The sequence below is a fragment of the Thamnophis sirtalis genome, unplaced genomic scaffold (genome assembly GCF_051295495.1).
Source record: "Thamnophis sirtalis isolate CommonGarterSnake01/CBP01778 unplaced genomic scaffold, rThaSir2_p1.2 scaffold_7, whole genome shotgun sequence".
Taxonomy (NCBI): domain Eukaryota; kingdom Metazoa; phylum Chordata; class Lepidosauria; order Squamata; family Natricidae; genus Thamnophis; species Thamnophis sirtalis.
Genome location: NW_028261387.1, coordinates 60,524,694 through 60,543,184, shown reverse-complemented (window position 1 = coordinate 60,543,184; position 18,491 = coordinate 60,524,694). Strand labels below are relative to the sequence as shown.

At 38.0% G+C, this 18,491-nt stretch overlaps 1 protein-coding gene across 1 annotated transcript in view; it reads left to right on the top strand.

The window, feature by feature from the left end:
* TSPAN2 (tetraspanin 2) overlaps positions 1-10,030 on the top strand; it is a 65,005-nt gene extending 54,975 nt beyond the window's left edge. The window contains exons 6-8 of the mRNA XM_087720185.1: positions 2,355-2,426; positions 5,003-5,086; positions 6,720-10,030. Coding sequence (XP_087576311.1) covers positions 2,355-2,426; positions 5,003-5,086; positions 6,720-6,785 — 222 coding nt within the window. The 3' untranslated portion in view covers positions 6,786-10,030. The remainder of the gene's footprint in view (positions 1-2,354; positions 2,427-5,002; positions 5,087-6,719) is intronic.
* The last annotated feature ends 8,461 nt before the right edge of the window (positions 10,031-18,491 follow it).

The window sequence follows — 18,491 nt, the reverse complement described above, 5'->3', positions numbered from 1 at the left end:
AAAACAAACAAGGTAATAATGGGCAAAAAAATGAAAGGTGGTCCCATGTAGCTGCCTTGAGTTCCAGAAGGAGGAGAAGGTGGAATAGGCAGATAGACAGATGGATGGATGGATGGACGGACAGATAGGAGGGAGGGAGGGAGGGAGGGAGGGAGGGGGATAGAGAGAGAGAGAGAGAGATCAAAGTTATAAGGTCACCCATCTCACAAGAAGTGAGATGTATGGGATACAGCAGAAAGGTATTAAAATAATAAATATATTAAATGCAGTCATTTTTTTTTTAAAAGAGCAGATCCAAAAGTTTTGATCAGCATTTTCAAATCTATCCAATGCAAGGATTAATATGAATAGAACTCTCAGTATTTATTTGAGTCTTAAATATGTGTCTTTCTTTCACCCAGTGAATCATTTATCCTGTCAGTTGATCTATGCCTCATTTCCTTGGTAGGTTTTCAGTCTTATTAACCACAGAAGCAGCTATAATGCCATGTTTAGAATAACTTTTTACTACACATGTGACCATTTATTGATCCTTCTTAGTTAGTTGTGATAAGTATATAAATCCATGGCAGAGGGCAAGACTTGGGGAAGGCCCAAGAGAGGCCACAGTTTGTTTCTTTTGTATGCTTAGCTGAGCTTGAGTTCTTAAGAGACTTTGTTAGAAACTGAACTTAATCCAATCCAACGACATTCTACTGCATAACACTGGACGGCCACTCAGCAGCTAATATTCAGGAAGAAACACAAATTCCTTTATTTCCAGTGCCATAAGATTTAAAATAACATGTTGCTTTGCCACAACTATATGTGGACAGTAGGTTAATGGATTCAAAAACAACAGACCCACAAATGAGATAGAAGCTGAGGTGGGGATTTTATTGGATAAAATAGACCAAAAGAAAAAAAAGTTTAATATACATGATATATTCACAGATAAAGCAATAAACAAAGAAAAAGTAACATTCGCTAGAAAAATGTTAATGCAGAAATTCATGTTCCTTCAGTTGTTGGGTGCACTGTCATTATCACAGCCAGTACTGAATGTTCCTCTATTATGTTGGCTAATGTATAGCACATTTCCTGGACAGTCCTGTGTAAAAGGTTATCCCTCTACTTTGACAAGTTTTTGATTGTTTATGCATACAGTTTATGCCTCTGTTGGCTATCAATTTATACAAGATGCTGGTAGCTCATGATTCAAACACTCCCAGAAGTGATTGAACCTCAAATTAGCAAAGCTGTTTTAAAAAGAAGAGATGTCCCTCTTGAGATGGCTCCATCAGAAATGAGAAACAACTGGAGGCAGGGGGATTGAAGGGGGGAATCTTATCAGCTTGCTTTTAAAAATCTATGGCCTTATGGAGAAGCAAATGTTCCCAATGCCAATAGAAATCTAGAGGACATTTGCTGCATGCTGGAGTTGATAAAGCTTCCAAGTGCTCTTCAAGGGCAGCCTCACGTACAGTATGTCACAATCAAGCCATGTATCAGCCTCTATCTTGCTTGCTTGTTCTCGGCTGCCATAGTAACTGGGAGGGAGGGGTGCATGGTATTTGGGAGAGGAAGTGTGCTGGTGGAGGCATCTCAAAAAAGGGAGTTTTGTTCTCAACATCTTCTGCACATGCTGAAAGTCCATGTTTGGGTTGGTCAAGGCCAACCGTCTCTGCATACCAGCTAAATGAGGCCACCTGAAGATGCACCCTACATGACACCTTTGGGGATTGGAGATTGGATATTGAGCTGGGGTAATTGGGGGCAGGGATTTGGGTAACTTTTGATAAGTGCTGTTTTGCCTCAGATATTGCTTCACTTTTGCTGTTTTCATTACATATCCAGTAAAAGTATCTTTTCTCTAACTAACTGGAGTTAGGGGTTTCCTTTCTTGGATGTTGAATGAGACAGGCCTGACACCATGAGATAAGTAGGGCATATATGACTATATGGACCTCCTATTCCAAGAAAGGGCACAATTGGCCCTTTCCACAGATGAAGCTGTGCAAAGGTTTTCCTGGCCATAGCTGCCACTTACTCAAAAGGTAGGAGCTATGAGTATTGGAGGATCCCCTGAATTGCACACAGCTCTTGAATGGAGAATTGCTATCCTATCCAAGGTTAAAGATGGAATATCTCTAGACCTAGGCAGCTCTAATTTCCATAATCACACAGATTTGTTTGAATTGAAGTTGATTTCTTTGCATCCATAATTTGGATTGAACTTATTAATACATGTTATCCTTTGTGATATGTATGAATTCTGAATAATATAATTGGGGTAAACATATTTTGGTTTTTTTTAATCATTTGAAAATGATTGTTTCAGGAAGATTGGTAATACATTATTTCTCTCCCTCCAGCTTCAATGCTGTGGGAAAGACAGTGACGTTCAAGTAAAACCCACCTGTCCAAAAGATATTGGATCGTCTAAAGTAAGTGCCTGTATTCTGTCATGTCATTCTGAGAGGGAAGTCAAAAATAGTCTAGGAATGGGATAAGATATGGTGGGAATATCATCCCCGGAGCCAGAAGAGATGATCTTCTGGACAGGAGCCATTTGGCACCAAAGTAGGATGCCAGCAAGATGACTTCTAAGCAATTTGTTTGCTTTGCCAATTATACACACATTCATATATCTGAAGAAGACTGCAGAATAAAGCAAGCAGTATTTATTGCAGCCAACTTGCTTCTTCGGCCCTTTCAATTTGCTTGCAACCTCCTGGGATGTCAGAACTGGTCATTACCATTTCCTGGTTTCCCTAAAATGAAACATCTTAGCAAAACTTTTTTTTTAATTTACTTGTCATGCCAGTGAAACTTTCATTCCATAACAAGTAGCAGTGTGGATGAATTATCCTCATCAAGTTCATCTTGCAGAAGAAAAAGTTAACATCCCCAATGTGATCGTGTATATAGTTTGTGGTTTAATTTTTTTTAATAAAATAATTACATACATTCTATTGTTTGGTTAATTCGGACCATGTACAGGTAGTCCTCGACTTACAACCACAATTGAACCCAACATTTCTGTTAATAAGTGAGACAGCGGTTAAGTGAGTTTTGATCCATTTTACAATCTTTCCTGCCACAGTTAAGTGAATCACTGCAGCTGTTAAATTAGTAACACAGTTTTTAAGTGAATCTGGTTTCTCCATATGAGTCAGTTGCCAAGTGTCTGAATTTTGATCACATGACTATGGGGATGCTGCAAAGGTCGTAAGTGTGAAAATAGTCAAAAATCACTTTTTCCAATGCCGTTGCAACTTCAAATGGTCACTGTTGTAAGTCAAGCACTACTTATACATGCAAGGATGCTTACATTATTCTTGCAACTTGCTGGATTTAAAGACCTTGTTGATTCCCACACCCTTACTGAGTGGCTTCTTGAGAGCTTTAGCTTAATCTGATTTCTACTCCTAAGCCAAAATTTCCAGTTGACCAGTAAAAGCTGGGGCAAAATAGAATTATATGGCAGACCTAATCAAATGGACTTTATTTTGGTTATGTGAACTTTTATACTAGTTCAGACAAGATAAACTAGACAAACATATAGTTGACAGTCTAATTTTATTTTGTGTGAAAATAAAATTAATTTATGTGAATGTCATAGATCGTGATGGCGAACCTAGGCACTCGTGACACAGGTGGCATGCAGAGCCATTTGTTAGGGCACATGAGGCGTTGCCCTGTCAGCTCCAGCGTGCATGTGCGCACTGGCCAGCTGACTTCAGCCTTCATTTTTGGCTGTTTTTCACCCTCCGGAGGCTTCCCTGAAGCCTCAGAGGGCGAAAAACAACCCAATGCGCAAACCAGAAGTTTGGGAATGGACTTCTGGTTTGCACATTGGTCCATTTTTCTCCCTCCCTCTGGAGAGCACAAAACAGTCCTACGGGCAACCCAGAAGTCCATACCTGAACTTCTGGTTTACCTGTTGGGCTGTTTTTCACCCTCCAAAGGCTTCAGGAGGGTTCCCTGAAGCCTCTGGAGGGAGGGGGAACGGCCCTACAGGCAACCTAGAAGTCCATTCCCGAACTTCCGGGTTGCTCGTAGGGCCATTTTTCACCCTCCGGACGCTTCAGGGAACCCTCCTGAAGCCTCCAGAGAGCCTCCGGGGGATGGGGGAGCATTTTCGCCCTCCCCAGAAAGCCTCTGGAACCTGGGAAGGATGAAAAACACCAAAAGTAGGGGGAGGGGAGGGTCACACACGCATGCGTATTGCACACATAGAATTATGGGTGTGGGCATGCCCGTACATGACACACACCCCTGCGCTCCCCCCGCTTTTGGCATGTGTTGGCAAAAAGGTTAGCCATCACTGTCATAGATAATGTATGCTATATAGTTCAGTTCCTCTTCATTGATTTTCCTGCCTGCAAAAATAGCTTGTCCGTGCATGGCACCCCACTTTTTGATGCAGTGCAATTCTGTATTCCAGTATTTTGATCCATAAACTGACTCTATGGGTAGACCTGGAAGATTGCATTGTATAACTAGAGAGGCAAAAATTCAGGAAAAGAAGAGAATTTGTAGGCATCTGCAGGGAATGCAAATGAGGAAGCTTGCATTTAAACAATAAGAGGTACGGCTTGCATCCTGACATTGTGAGAGTTGTTCTGCCATTCTGATAAAACCATCATATTCTGCAGATACCCATGAATACAACTATTTCAATGATTCAGGGCTGCTTTGCTGTATTGATAAGAGGAACAGCAGCAAAGTTAAACAAGAGCCATCTTGTTATAAAACTTTTTTAAAAAAAATTAAAGATTTTACAAAAGTATAAAAATAATAATAATCAGTAAGATATTTTAAAAATAAAAAATATACAAAAATATATAAATAATTATATATACACACACACACATACATACATACACACACACACACACACACACACACACACACATACATACACACACCTGCCACAGGTAGAGGTGATTGTTGAGAATTCATATTGGTAGATTTAGGAAAGGATTGAAGACTTTAATGTCTTTCCTGTCTTGAACAGAACTGTCTGACTGAAATAGAGACTCTCCTTAATTCAAATCTTCATTTACTTGGCATTGTTGGGATTGCAATTGCTGGAATCACAGTAAGTAATTTTGATTGTATTGACTATCGTTGTCATCGCCATGATCAACAACAACATTGTATTTACACAAACCTGAAATCTTTTCAAGCCATTGAAATTATAGCAGATTACTAAAGAGAACAGAGAAGCACTGTAAGCATCCCTTGCATGAACCTCAGCTGGTATGCTGATTGGGGGAATTCAGGGGGATGAAGAACATCATAAAGTTGCTGAGCTTAAAAAATACTGCTCTAGAAGCTATGCAAGATGTAACATTCCTTGTCCACCGTAGTCACAATATCATCACCAAATTATGACTTGGGACAAACTATTCAACACATAGTGTCAGAGTGCCAAAATAGAACCAATAGTGAAACTGTTGATTTTCTCACTGTAACAAATGAAGCAAAAAAATATATCTGTAATCTAAAGTGAGCTCCCATTACTTGTCCCAGCTTCTACCAACCTAGCAGTTGCAGTAGAAAAATAGGGACCAACTTTAGTGGGAAGGTAACAGCGCTCAGTGCGCCTTCGGTGTTTAGTCATGCCGGCCACATGACCATGGAGACATCTTCAGACACCACTGGCTCTTCGGCTTTGAAACGGAGATGAGCACTGCCCCCTAGAGTTCAGAACGGCTAGCACCTATGTGCGAGGAGAACTTTTACCTTTAATCTAGATATACAGTATGTTTATAGTATTTTAGATCTTTTTTCATATTTTGTATTTTTACCCCTTGTGTTTTTATCACAATTTGAATGTACCATATAATAAATTAAAATATGCGGTCCTACTCCTACTCTGTAAATAACATGTTTTAGGGGGGAAATATGGATGTTAATTGCTCCCACACAACCAAGACCAGGATCTTGGAAGTAAAAGGGATTTCTTTGAAGTTTAGTCTTCCATATTTATACCACTTCATTATTTCATGTATGTAATCATATTTATATTGTCACTCAACACTAAGTAAGTGACTCTTGGTGGTATACAAAAAAACCTAAAAACAATATAAACGAACAAGTTTTATTATGAATAATAGCAGTAATAAAAATAACACCTTTAAAATTGTAAAAGGCGCAACACATAGATAGATGATAGATAGATAGATAGATAGATAGATAGATAGATAGATAGATAGATAGATAGATAGATAGATAGATAGATGATAGACAGACTGACTGACTGACTGACTGACTGACTGACTGACTGACTGACTGACTGACTGACTTTATCTATCTAGGTAGGTTCTGGGATAGGGATGTTAGATCAGGCATTAAAGCAAAATCCCTAGTAGCACTGGTGATGTTACCTAGTTTGGTAATAAATGTCTGCAACAAAACAACCAAGCTTACAGAGCAACAAGAACCCACAGAGTTTTATTTGCCAGTCAGAATAATTCATATGAGCCTGGCTGGGAACATAACAGTAATAAAATAGAATCAAGTAGATACCTGGAGATTTGTTTTCTTTTTCCTGAAAAGTAAGGAGAAAACAACTTTACAAAATACTTGATGTCATACTGTGATCTTGAAGTATCCAAAATGTCTAGTGAGCAGAGAACCAATCCAAAGAACAATCACTCAAATTCTCTGAAGCCTTGCTGATATGTGGCAAATGTTGCATCCTTTAAAATAATGTTCTCATTTTTCAGATCTTTGGCATGATCTTCAGCATGGTCCTTTGTTGTGCAATCCGAAACACAAGAGACATGCTTTAGAACACTTCCTGTGTCACTTTATTTTGAACCCAGGACTGAAGGAAAAGCTGCAACACAGTTCTGAAGAAGTGCTTGCCCACTCAACTTAACAACTGTAATCCATTTTTTTTAATTAGGTGTTAATCAACTGACACAAAAGGGGAGTATTTGTCAAGTTCAAGAGTTTCCTGTGACTGCATTTAAATTTTTAAAACAATTATGACATGAGCAAGTAAGATAGGCTAACAATGCATTTTCAAGGCCAACAGTGACATCTAAAACTAAAATTTATTTGAAGTATGACTTTGCACAGCAATGGAGGAATAGGCCCTGTATGTATGTGTGCTTGTTTTGGTGCAGATGCACTTATAGCTGTATATACAGTCTCTTTGATTGTATGTATGTTTTGTGAGTGTCTCTATCTGCATGCATATTTCTGCATTATATGTATTATGCATGCACATGTGTGTATACAAACATACACACACACACTTGGGTACATTTCTTGATAAAAAGTTTTTCACAATGGAGTCCTCTTTACTAATCATTTTTGGAGAAGCAGATGCCTGTAGAAAAATGAGTACTGTCCTATTTTCTTTCACTCTTTGGAATGTCCCATTTAAGATAATGTCAGGTGGGAAAGATCAGGACCACATGTGAAGTTGCAGTTAAAGTTATTTATTAGCATTCTTGCCTATGCACAGGAATCTACACAACTTATAATTAGCACTGCTCTTGCCTTAGATAAGAATAGTCAAAAGTTCAAAAGGGTTACACTTAGTCTAATTGTGGGTACGTAAAGATTCTAGGCTGATTCCTCTTTTGACTCTGCCCCTGGGTTTTGCCTCCGGATAACTATATTTAAAGAAATGTGTTCTGCTTCTAAACAGCTCTCCCCTTGGAAGATTGTGTGTGTCTGTTTGTGTGTGATTTATATATTTATATACAGAATTATTTATATGATAGAGATTGATGGGGAACTCACTGGCCTTTTTAAAGAAAAGCAGAACAAAACCCAAGAGTTGGTACCAAACAAGGAGAGAGCAGTTAAAGCTTTAAGTTCAAAAAAAACTTTCATTGCGACTGAGACATCCTGTCCAGTCATGATTTTATGTAGCATCTATTAAAAACATGTCTAGGTACCTCAATGAGGAACTTAATTTCACTCAAGAAACTGTTCCTTCCGTGGTTTTTTTCCCCCCAAATTACATTTAGTATTTATTGTCCTAATTATTTTTAATATGAACAAAAAAACCTTACTGTAGCATAATCTAAAATTGATGTCCAAATTATTTTACTCAGTTACTATGATGATTACTCAGTCCCTAATGCACACCATATCCCAATGGCCATTTCATGCCGTAATATATCACTTAAAGTATGTTGATACAAAATCAATTCTGCTCATTGAGACTTGCTCTTTCATTAGTGCCCTTAGAAATGAAGCTTAGTTACTTGCTGCATAATAACCATAATGCTTGTCTGCAAGCTTTTATTTGTTATAACAGTTGCATGCTGGCTTTACACAATAGGGAACATACCTAATATACAAATAATATTCATCATTATTTTCATGCTCCAGTCAAAGGGAACCATGTACTTTCATTCAAATCAATCCTTCTCAAGCTTGGGTAAAAATTAACTCAATTGGTGTAATGCGTATTTGTGTGTTTAAAAGAAATGTTCTTAAAATAACATGTCCATCCACAAAATATGCAAGGCAGCTGTGTGGCATTTTGAAGCTCAAAGCAAACTTCAAAAGCATGAGACAACAATCAGAACAGGATTATGTGTATAGGAGAATACAGATAGTCTCTTCAGTTCCCCAACAAATGTTCAGCATTACATTTAAAAATAAGGAGGAGGAGCTGTTATTAATGATATCAAGAACAATAACATTAATGGCGACAGTCATGCAACCATCCCAGGCATAGAGTTCATACCAGGCTTCATACCAGTTGTTTGAACTGTGGGCACTAATATATTTGGGGAGAAGCAAAAAAGCTTATATTGAAAGGCAAGAAACGCTATGTCAGAGGTTGTGTTCAGCTGGTTCTCTTCAGTTCGGGTGAACTGGTAGCGGCGACTGTGGGAGGCTCCATCCACTTGCCCCAACACAATGAATGAGCACTCTACACGCATAGAAGTTGGTGCGCATGCGTAGACGAGGCACGTGTGAGCAAAGAGAGCATTTGCATGAGCGTACATTTGCGATTTAGTATGGAAGGTAAGTTAATTCCACCTCTGCTCTACATGTTTAAAGTTGCCCTACATCCTGTACCCAAGAAATTGATATCAGATAAATTAACCTTCAGATTTCAATCTTTTGCTTTATCTATGTTCTCAGACTGCTCAGTCTGTGCATCCAATTAATGCTCAAAGAAAAGCTATTTGTTCCTGCCAGAAATGTGTATAGCACATACCGAAACCCAAGGTCATAAAATTAAAGGCCTGTCTTTGGTGTTCTGGCTATAGAACTAAAACATTGAGAGGCAAGCAGTTCTACTTTAATACTCTGTTTTTATTATCTCGAAAAATCTAATTACTGCATGTTATTTTAACAACATCAAACTTTTATCTAGTGATGCCATGGCTATTTAAAACTGGATAAATGTAGAAATGATATAATACTCTTAAAATATCTCAGGGCTGAGTTTACAAATTATAACAGGTTTATATTTATTTCTACTAAATTACATTAAAAATAATTTTGGAAAGTTAAGCTAGACAGAGGAAAATCATTGTGATGCAATATACTGTATTACAATCAATGTGGTCCTACCAGTGACTTAAATGGAAAATGCATTGTGGAAACTTTTAAATGGTCCTTTCCTGACAAGCTATAATTTTAGGAATCAGAACTCAAGCAATAATTCAGTCTCTCTTTTTATTCAGTTGTTTAATTTCCTTTTAAATAGTTATTTAATTTCCTTTTAAATAGATAAGCCATTTGAAACAATGTGTTAAGAAATTTTCAGCTGTTAACAAAACACCGTCTTAATTGTATTATATGTTTCATGCACATTTTTCATCAAAACACATCAAAGCATATACTGTATTATTTCAGGGGAAGCGCTTTTACTGAGGTCTTCATTTGAAATTCAGTGTGCTGAGTACTTAGGTGTCAGGAAGGGCATCCGGCCAGTAAATGCTCAGCTCCATCCAATCACCCAACTCTACCCTGAATTAAGGGATCACAGGGTTGTAAAAAGAGAATTACTCAAGTGTGTGTGTATGTATGTATGTATGTATGTCAAAAAAAGAAAGGGACAAGTGCCCCAAGTTGTGTGAATTGTTCCCTGCTTTCCCTCAATCTTTCCCCCATCTGTCCAACAAATTTCAATTAACTCTACTGCTTGCCCCAGATAAGTTATTTGGACCAATTAGAAAATAACTCAAGTGATAGGGGATGTACCTAAGGAAAGGTATCAAATGCCTAATTCACCAACTGCCATTAAGACCAATTGGATGCTGGCAGCTCCTGAGGTCCAGGTGAGGGTCTCTTAATGGAGAAGACATTACTAGAGATCTGAGTAGCTAAATGGACTGTCTGGTTATTTAGGAAGCTGTTTCACCAGTTCTGCAAGTAGTTCTTACCAGGAATTTGCAGTTTAACAGAAACAGAAATAAATATGTAACAATTTTTAACTTTAAAAAGGTTTTTGGTATGAGTTATCATAAAATTAAGACTGTGGAAACAATTTCTGCTAACTTTTTGATTTTAAAATGATTTCTTGAAAATGGAAGGACTTAAAATGAAACTTGCTTTAGTGATTTCCCCATAAAATTAGGTGTTTTTTTAATACAGGTAGTCCTAGTCTTACAGCAGTTCACTTAGTGGCCATCCGAAGTTACAACAACATTGAAAAAAGTGACTTATGATCATTTTTCACACTTATGACTGTTGTAGCATCCCCATGGTCATGTGGTGGCAATTGTGACAGTGGCGGCCCGGGGTCATGTGATTTTTGTCACCTTCTGACAAGCAAAGGGAAACCAGATTTACTTAACAACCATGTTACTAACTTAACAAGTGCAGTGATTCACTTAACTATAGCAAGAAGGGTCATAAAATGGGGCAAATTCACTTAAAAATGTTTCACTTAGCAACAGTAACGCTGGGCTCAACTGTGGTCATAAGTCAGGGACTACCTGTAAAATGTCCTTAAGAATAGACCATCTCTTCTATTATTATGCCGGCCATTCTCAAATGAGACCAGAATCAATCTAAACATGGAAACAGGATGTGAAAACATATGAAAAATCAGTAATTTCTGAGTCTCTGTAGAACTCACCCTGTCCTACAATTCTCAGCTCTGCTTTGTTCCTGCCTTTTCTGTTTGTCATCCTATGTTTCATTCAGACTGAGGTCTCATTCAGCCAAATCACACATCAGCATATGTCAATGTTGTTGCACTACTTTCCCATTCTATGTTCCAGCTTTCAGAAATCTTTGGGAAGTTGCTTCATGTCAGTCCATGTAACTGGTACGCATAAGTTTGGGGAATTCTTTGGGAAAGACTTTGAGAAATCTTCTGTGTTCCAAATGTTCCACATCAGGAGGAGAACACAAATTCTATTTAATCTGTGCTCCTGTTTTTCATTTTTATTGCTTTTCTCATTTGGGTTTTAGAAGAGATGGGTGAGCTGTTGCTGTAAATACAGATGAGAAGAGAACCCTGTTTTATTGTGGTAGTTAGCACATCAGTGCTAGTGATGGCACTGATGATGTTGCCTAGTTCAGATAATGAAATGTATGCAAGAAAACAACCAAGCTCAGAGAACACCAAGGATCCCTCATGTGAAACCTGAACTATAAATATTCTCCTTTATTATGCTGGGAAAGTACACCAACTACCTGTACTAGCCCAAAAATAGTAATATTGAACAAGTACCAGGTAATAAATAGTTCCAAATTGTCTCCTGGGGACCATTTGTGATTTTTATGAAATGACTGTCTTTTGTAGACCTTAGACCTCCCTACTGAACAATGCTGATAAATAAGCTGTGGCTTAAACACCAGGATGGGAAGGCAGGGAGGGGAATATGATAGCTATGAAGATGGATTGGAAAACACATGCACTGGCTGGTAATGGAAAAAACAGCAGCAGAGACCTTCCTTTATACATACATGCCATTGCTTTTTAAAAAGAAAAAATATATTGGAGTGTTGGCAAATTTTGTTGTTGCACTCATGTGATTGAAGAAACCAGCCTTGCTTCCCAAATGTTATCCATTATTGCTTGGCTGCTTTTTTATCTTTAAGTGCCTTTTGAGGAACAGGACAGAATACCAAGTCTATAAATAGAATTTTGAAATTAAAATCAAACATGAAGCTTATTGAAGTGAGTTCCCATCTACTTGCTTGTATCACACTGTCTCTATTTTTATGGGCATAATTGTTAGCACTTGTCTTAAGATCACCTATTCCTAAAAAATAATGAAAGACTATGTGCTTGACATGCAAGTCAGAATTAAATATATTCTTTATGTGTCAAAAAAAATATCTTACCAGTGCCTTTAAAAACACCATGGCTCTATTCTCCTGATCTTACAATTTCCAGTGTCATTTTGGTGAGGGAGTCCCTTACGTGGAATTACATCTCCAAAATATCATATCTTGAATGTTGGGAAGGATTAATTCTTGGGCTACATTTTTTTCTATGGCATGTAAATTATGTATCTATGCTATTAGCACTTAAATTTTCTTAGTAATTTCATTGAGAGGACCAAGTCAGACATGCTAAGAATGACCCAAACCATGAGAACTAGCCCACAGCTTCTTTTCCAGGTTTATGTGATACAGTATAAGATATTCCTGATAATTCACTACTGGGGTACATGGATGCCATTTTGATTTTTTAAGATACATACATGTTTTGAATTATCCTATTGCCTCATTGACTGAAATTTGACATTCTCCTTTTTATCTCAGCTGTGTTAAGGAATACAGTCTTTCTGTATTCTAACAAATGATCACCATAAATATACTAGAGGCAGCAGTTTTAGAAAGGTGTGGAGGTTGTAGGGTTAGATTCTCCCAAAGGTCTTCAGGGAGAAAAAAACAGCACTTATTATACCTACACCTATAGATATACAGGCTGCCTCAGCACTATGACACTGCAAATGTGTAAAGCAGTGCCTTATTCTAGGAGAAAAAGCAAATAAATTGAGGAGCCTTTAAAAAGCACTTATTATACCTTATTTTGAACAGCAACTTGTCCTACTTTTGTTCTTTATAAAGCCATGGGCACATTATGCATCTAATAGATGCTCTGTCCTGCTTCATACAAATTCTCAGTAACTCTGGGGATTATTGTACTGAGTTCCAGACCTTTCACTGTCTTTAGGGAGTAGTGGATAATATGAGCTGGAAAACTGGGCTTCATTCTTCCCAACAATTATGCATGGATCAAGCAGGATCAGAAAGATACAGCATCTAAAGATAGCTGTATGCTTACTCTGCAGATTCCCTTTGTGGAATCCATTATTTTATTACATTATACATTACTTTCTATTGCAGTAGTTGTACATAACTAGAATTTTCACTCCTTGAAATGTGTATTTTGGAATTTGTGCAAAAGACTTCATTAATTCCCCAAATGCTGATAGAAATACTCCTCCTTTCTGATGTTTCTGCTATCTAGCAGCATCATGCATCAAGCTGTTTTCATGGGGAACTAAGCATCTTTCCCATGTAATTGTGTAAATGTTATTAGCAATTGATGTTATTGAAACATATTCTGTTTTCTTAATGCATTTTTATCACTGTTTCTCTACTGAAGTTGATGCAAAAATCTAATAAAAATAATCTGAATGAAAAGTAATGAGTGGGAGCATTTGTTAGCTTACTTTACAAGATGTGTCACATGTGCAGTTTACTTTCTCAGCTATATCCACTGTATTATGCAATAAAAGATAATATTCTGGGGATGAAAGAAGGTAGAAATAGAAATAGCACTTAGGCTTATATAATGCCCCATAGTGCTCTAGAGCACTCTCTGAGCAGTTTACAATGCCAGCAGACTGTCCTAAACAGTCTGGTTCCTCATTTTACTGATCTCGGAAGGATAGAAGGCTGAGTCAACCTTGTTAGGACTAAACTCCAGTCTGGGGGCAGAGTTAGCCTGCAATACTTTATTCTTAACTACTGCACCACCAGGATATAAGATTTTATCCTAAGATATAATGTGCTGTGCTCAAAGACACATTATGGGAGACCAGATGTGTTATGATAAATACCTTTTAGAGCTGTGCAAGATCCTGACAGGAATTTCTTTTTTTTATTCTGACAATTTCATTTTGATTGCTCTCCTGTAAATTCAATGAGCTGATTGCTTTTTACTTATAGTATTTGAGCAACATTGTTTTAGACTAGTTAAGGTGTAGGAGTGCTACATTTATTATCTTTGTTCTTCCAATGTAAATTACTGCAATGTTTTGCTTGCTCATTTAAAAAAAATTGTGACACAATTTCCCCTCAAATACACTAATTATTTTAAGAAGTCAAGCTGGGTGCCTCTTTTTCAAATGAATGGTTCCTCAACATACATTGTACATATAAAATGACAAATGTCTATAGAGGCTAAAATAAAACACTTTTATTTATAATCAACAAAAAAAGAGGAGTCATGAACTAATTACACAAGTGCCCATGGTTTCTTCTTACTAGAATTCAAATATGTAGGTAATAGATGCATATAATTGTAGTTGGGATGTTTAATTCACAATGGAAATAAACTTGCATATACACACTTCTCTACACTTCCAAGAAGATTGGCAATCATTTTTCCTATATATTATTTGTCCTGCCCAGGTATTAGGATCAGAAATAATTATTCTTTTATCTTGCCTTGCTTATAGGAAGGCAGAAAATTCTGTTTGCTGCTATCTACAGTACCATTAAAAACTCCTAAGTTAAAAGAAGAAAATGAACCTTTTCTACAACTCTGTACTTATAGAATTCCTTGGTAAATGAAGCTTGGTAGACCACCCAACTGCTAGTTTTAAGGTATCCTTAGATATTCTATCCAGATATTGGGGAAAAAAACAACACCCCTAACTCAGGGCAAACTACTGTATATAAACAGCAAACTCCCTTCTAACATTGAAGACATTACCAAGTTGGGTAATGCAACATCTGCAAGCAAGCAACCAACCTCACAGAGCACCAAGGACTCCACATTTCAGCCCTAAGTTAAATATATTTTCTATTTATTTATTTACCAAATTTAATCACCGCCCATCTCATGGTTTGACTCTGTGAGGCTTACATCAAGATAAAACTCAGTGATTATAATTATAAAAATTGATTAAAATTACAAAATTTAAAACAAGCTAATATAAAAGGGTTTGGAGGACAGAGGTGGGGTGGCCTTCTCTGTTAGTGTATCAACCACCTCTAGCTAGGGACCTCGTGCCAATTGGCATAGCTAGAATTTAAGGCTTTTCCTGAAATCTCAAAGGGAGGGGGCAGATCTCACCTGTGACAAGATGGTCCAAAGAACAGGAGGCATGGCAGAGAAGGCTTTTCTCCTAGATCCCACCAGCTGAAATTCCTCAGCTGTGATAGGATCCGCAGTCAGCCTCTTCTGTCAGGACGAGTTGAGTGTGCTAATCCCATTCAAGAAAGATGATTCCACAGCTATCCTGGATCCATGCCATAAAGGGCTTTAAAGGTAATAATGTGGGCATGGCAGGGGAAGGATACAGCAAAATCCCCATTCCCTCCCCACTCTGGGGCCAGCCAGAGGTGGTATTTGCCGGTTCTCCAAACTACTCAAAATTTCTGCTACTGGTTCTCCAGAACCTGCTGAATTTCACCCCTGGTGCCACTGCATTTTGGACCAAAATGCTTCCCAAAGCTACTAGGATAGCCCCATTTAGAATGCATTGCAATAATCCAAACAGGAAATGACTAGAATGTGAGTGAGGTTCCCCACAATCTAGAAAAGGGCAAAAATGGTGCACCATACAAATTTGTATGAAGGCTCTTCTAGCCACAACTGCCAACAGGCATTGAAGAAACTCCAAATTGTGCATCTGGTCTGTCTGGCGTAGTGCCACCCCACCCAGAACTAAAGATGACAAGTCTCTGGATCCTGAGATTTCATACACCCACAGCCACTTTTATTGGTATATCCAGATTTCTCTGGATGTATATCTTATTCCAGAGTTCACAATGGAACAAAAAATATACACCCAGTCCAGGGTCAAAAAGTAGCAGAAACTTGTTGAGTGTATCAGGCATTGATGAAAACTTGTTGCTGAAATTTGACTCTTTGAATGTAACAACCTACTTGAGTATATCATTATTCATAGATCACTCTTTAATCTTCTGTGTCAGCTTCTGTTCTTTCCTCATCTGAGGCGATCAAATATCTCCTTGCTCTGCCTGGGCTTTTTGGCTGGAAGTCAAATGTTAGTATTTGGGATAGATACTTTTTAATTTTTGTAGTGTTTTAGAAAAATATTGATTTCAATACTGAGTTTGTTATGAATACATTTTTAAAAAGTTAAATTCAAAGGATTCCTTTTCCTTAGGGACGTTAGTATATTACAAAAAATTACAATGTATAAAGATACATTTTGGACTGAGGCATCTTGAATGTTTATTTGGAGAGGGAATATTGTTTAGATCAGGGGTGTCAAACTCGCAGCCTGAGGGCCAGTTGCGTCACACACTGGCCATGCTCATGCCCAGTTTAGCAAAGGGGGAAAAGTCATGATACGTCACATGACGATGTCATGACAACATGAGTTTGACACCCCTGATTTAGATTATATTTTTCCCCACAGATAAGTTACTTCATGTCATTTTACATCTTTGTATAGTTTATGTTTCCGTACTGAAACTATACTATGTCTTAAAATGATGGATAATACAACTATTAAAGTGGTGAGGGAGGCACAACCATTTTTGACTGGGGAACTTGTTTCTACTCCTCTGCCCCACTGGTACATGACCAGTGCCACAACGAAATCATGGCAATGGGCGGTGTTAGTGATTTCTATTTGAAAGGATGAATTTAAAGGATGAAATTACAGATTTATTTTAAGTCCTGCCATGTTAATATTTGTAACATTTCAAGCTTTGCAAATTGTGAAGACTCTGAGGATTATAATGGGATTCTAGGGCACCAGCTTACCCATTCCAGTTAAAGCCAGAAGATCTCTACTAGAAAGAAAAAGCATTTATCTGAAAAACAAAAAAATATAGTAAGTTGCTATATGAAGGTTTAGTCTGGATGATTCACAACATTTGGAGATTTGAGCAATTCATTATTTGGTAAGTGGTGGCAGTGGCAAAGAATAGATAAGTGTTTACAAGCATCAAATTGTAGAAATTTCCAACAGCACAGCAGACTCTAAAAAAGCAACAAGAAGTGAGTGCTTGAAATCGCAAGGCTTATAGAGCTGGTTGTAATTCCCAAGATTCTAATTACTTTGGTTTGATTACACAAGATCTTGGTTTAAGTTGCTTATGTTATGTATTCATTAAACTTTAAGCCCACAGTCTTGCACAACACAGCAAAATTTACAATGAAGTGGCAGCTTCTGAATAAAGGGCTGGTGGGAGGGAGGATTTAAATATCTTCACCACACTTGCCCATGTGATGACTTGGGAAGCAGGCAACTTTTTCCATATTACTACTGTTTTTCCATCCAGTAGTAGAAAATGAGTTGGAACTTTTGGCATAATTCAGCCATCACTGAGGCAATATAAACCATAAAGTCTACGTCTCAGAATGAGAACATGTTGAATTCATAAACATCCCAAAATCTATGTGTCAGGGGTTTTTGTCAGTAAAATAATGAACCTTACAATAGAATTGCTACTTTATGATGGAAAATAGGTTTTTGCAAACATTCAGTATCTCACAATGAGGAAAGTGTAATAAAAATCCCAACAGCAATGTGCAGTCAATGCTTTTATTAGACCAAAAATCACAGTACCAGGTAAACCTATACAGGTTTGACTTCAATATTATCAGACTCTCACTCCCCCGCACCCCAGCCCCGCAAGCCGTTGCATTTCAAACCCTGATGGATTTGAAGCCTATTGTATAAGGCTTGCTGAGTCAAGCGGTTGCTTTTCAGGACTTAAGCTCTCATCGGCACTAACCTAATGGTTAGTAACCAAACATCATGACATTTGTGATCTAACATATCTGGGGAGTGTCCAGTTGCCCATATTTGTATGCTCCTCTCTCCAACTCCGTGGAGCAGAAATAAAGGAACGGCTGAACAAAAGGAAGAACTACGAGGACGTAAAATCTCTGTTTCCAGATCTTTACTCTTAAATACATTTGAGATTACTTGCAACTGAAACTGTCGGGCGGAGAATGAGAGGGTGGGGAGCCACGGTTGTTCAGCGATAATGCAGCGAACAGGCTGGAGCACTGAGATGACCATGGGGTTTAAACAAAAAGAAAAAAATTGCAAGCAATCTTTTGCGTGCCAAAGCAGTCCCCGCGGAATTGTCAAAAAGACCTCCCTAGGAATTGGCACTTGGAAAAGATGGGGAAGGGTAACGGGTGAGCCTAAACATGGAAAGTCTTGTCATTGGAGGAGCTATAATTGCTGCGGCCAATGACCACGCGCCTTTGTTGAGGAGGAGGAGGAGGGGAGAACGCACTGGACGCTTTTTTAATCCCGTGGTCAAGGGAGATGCAGCCGCGCAGCCGGTGAGTAAATGGGAGTGGGAAGAGAAAGGAATCCTTGTCC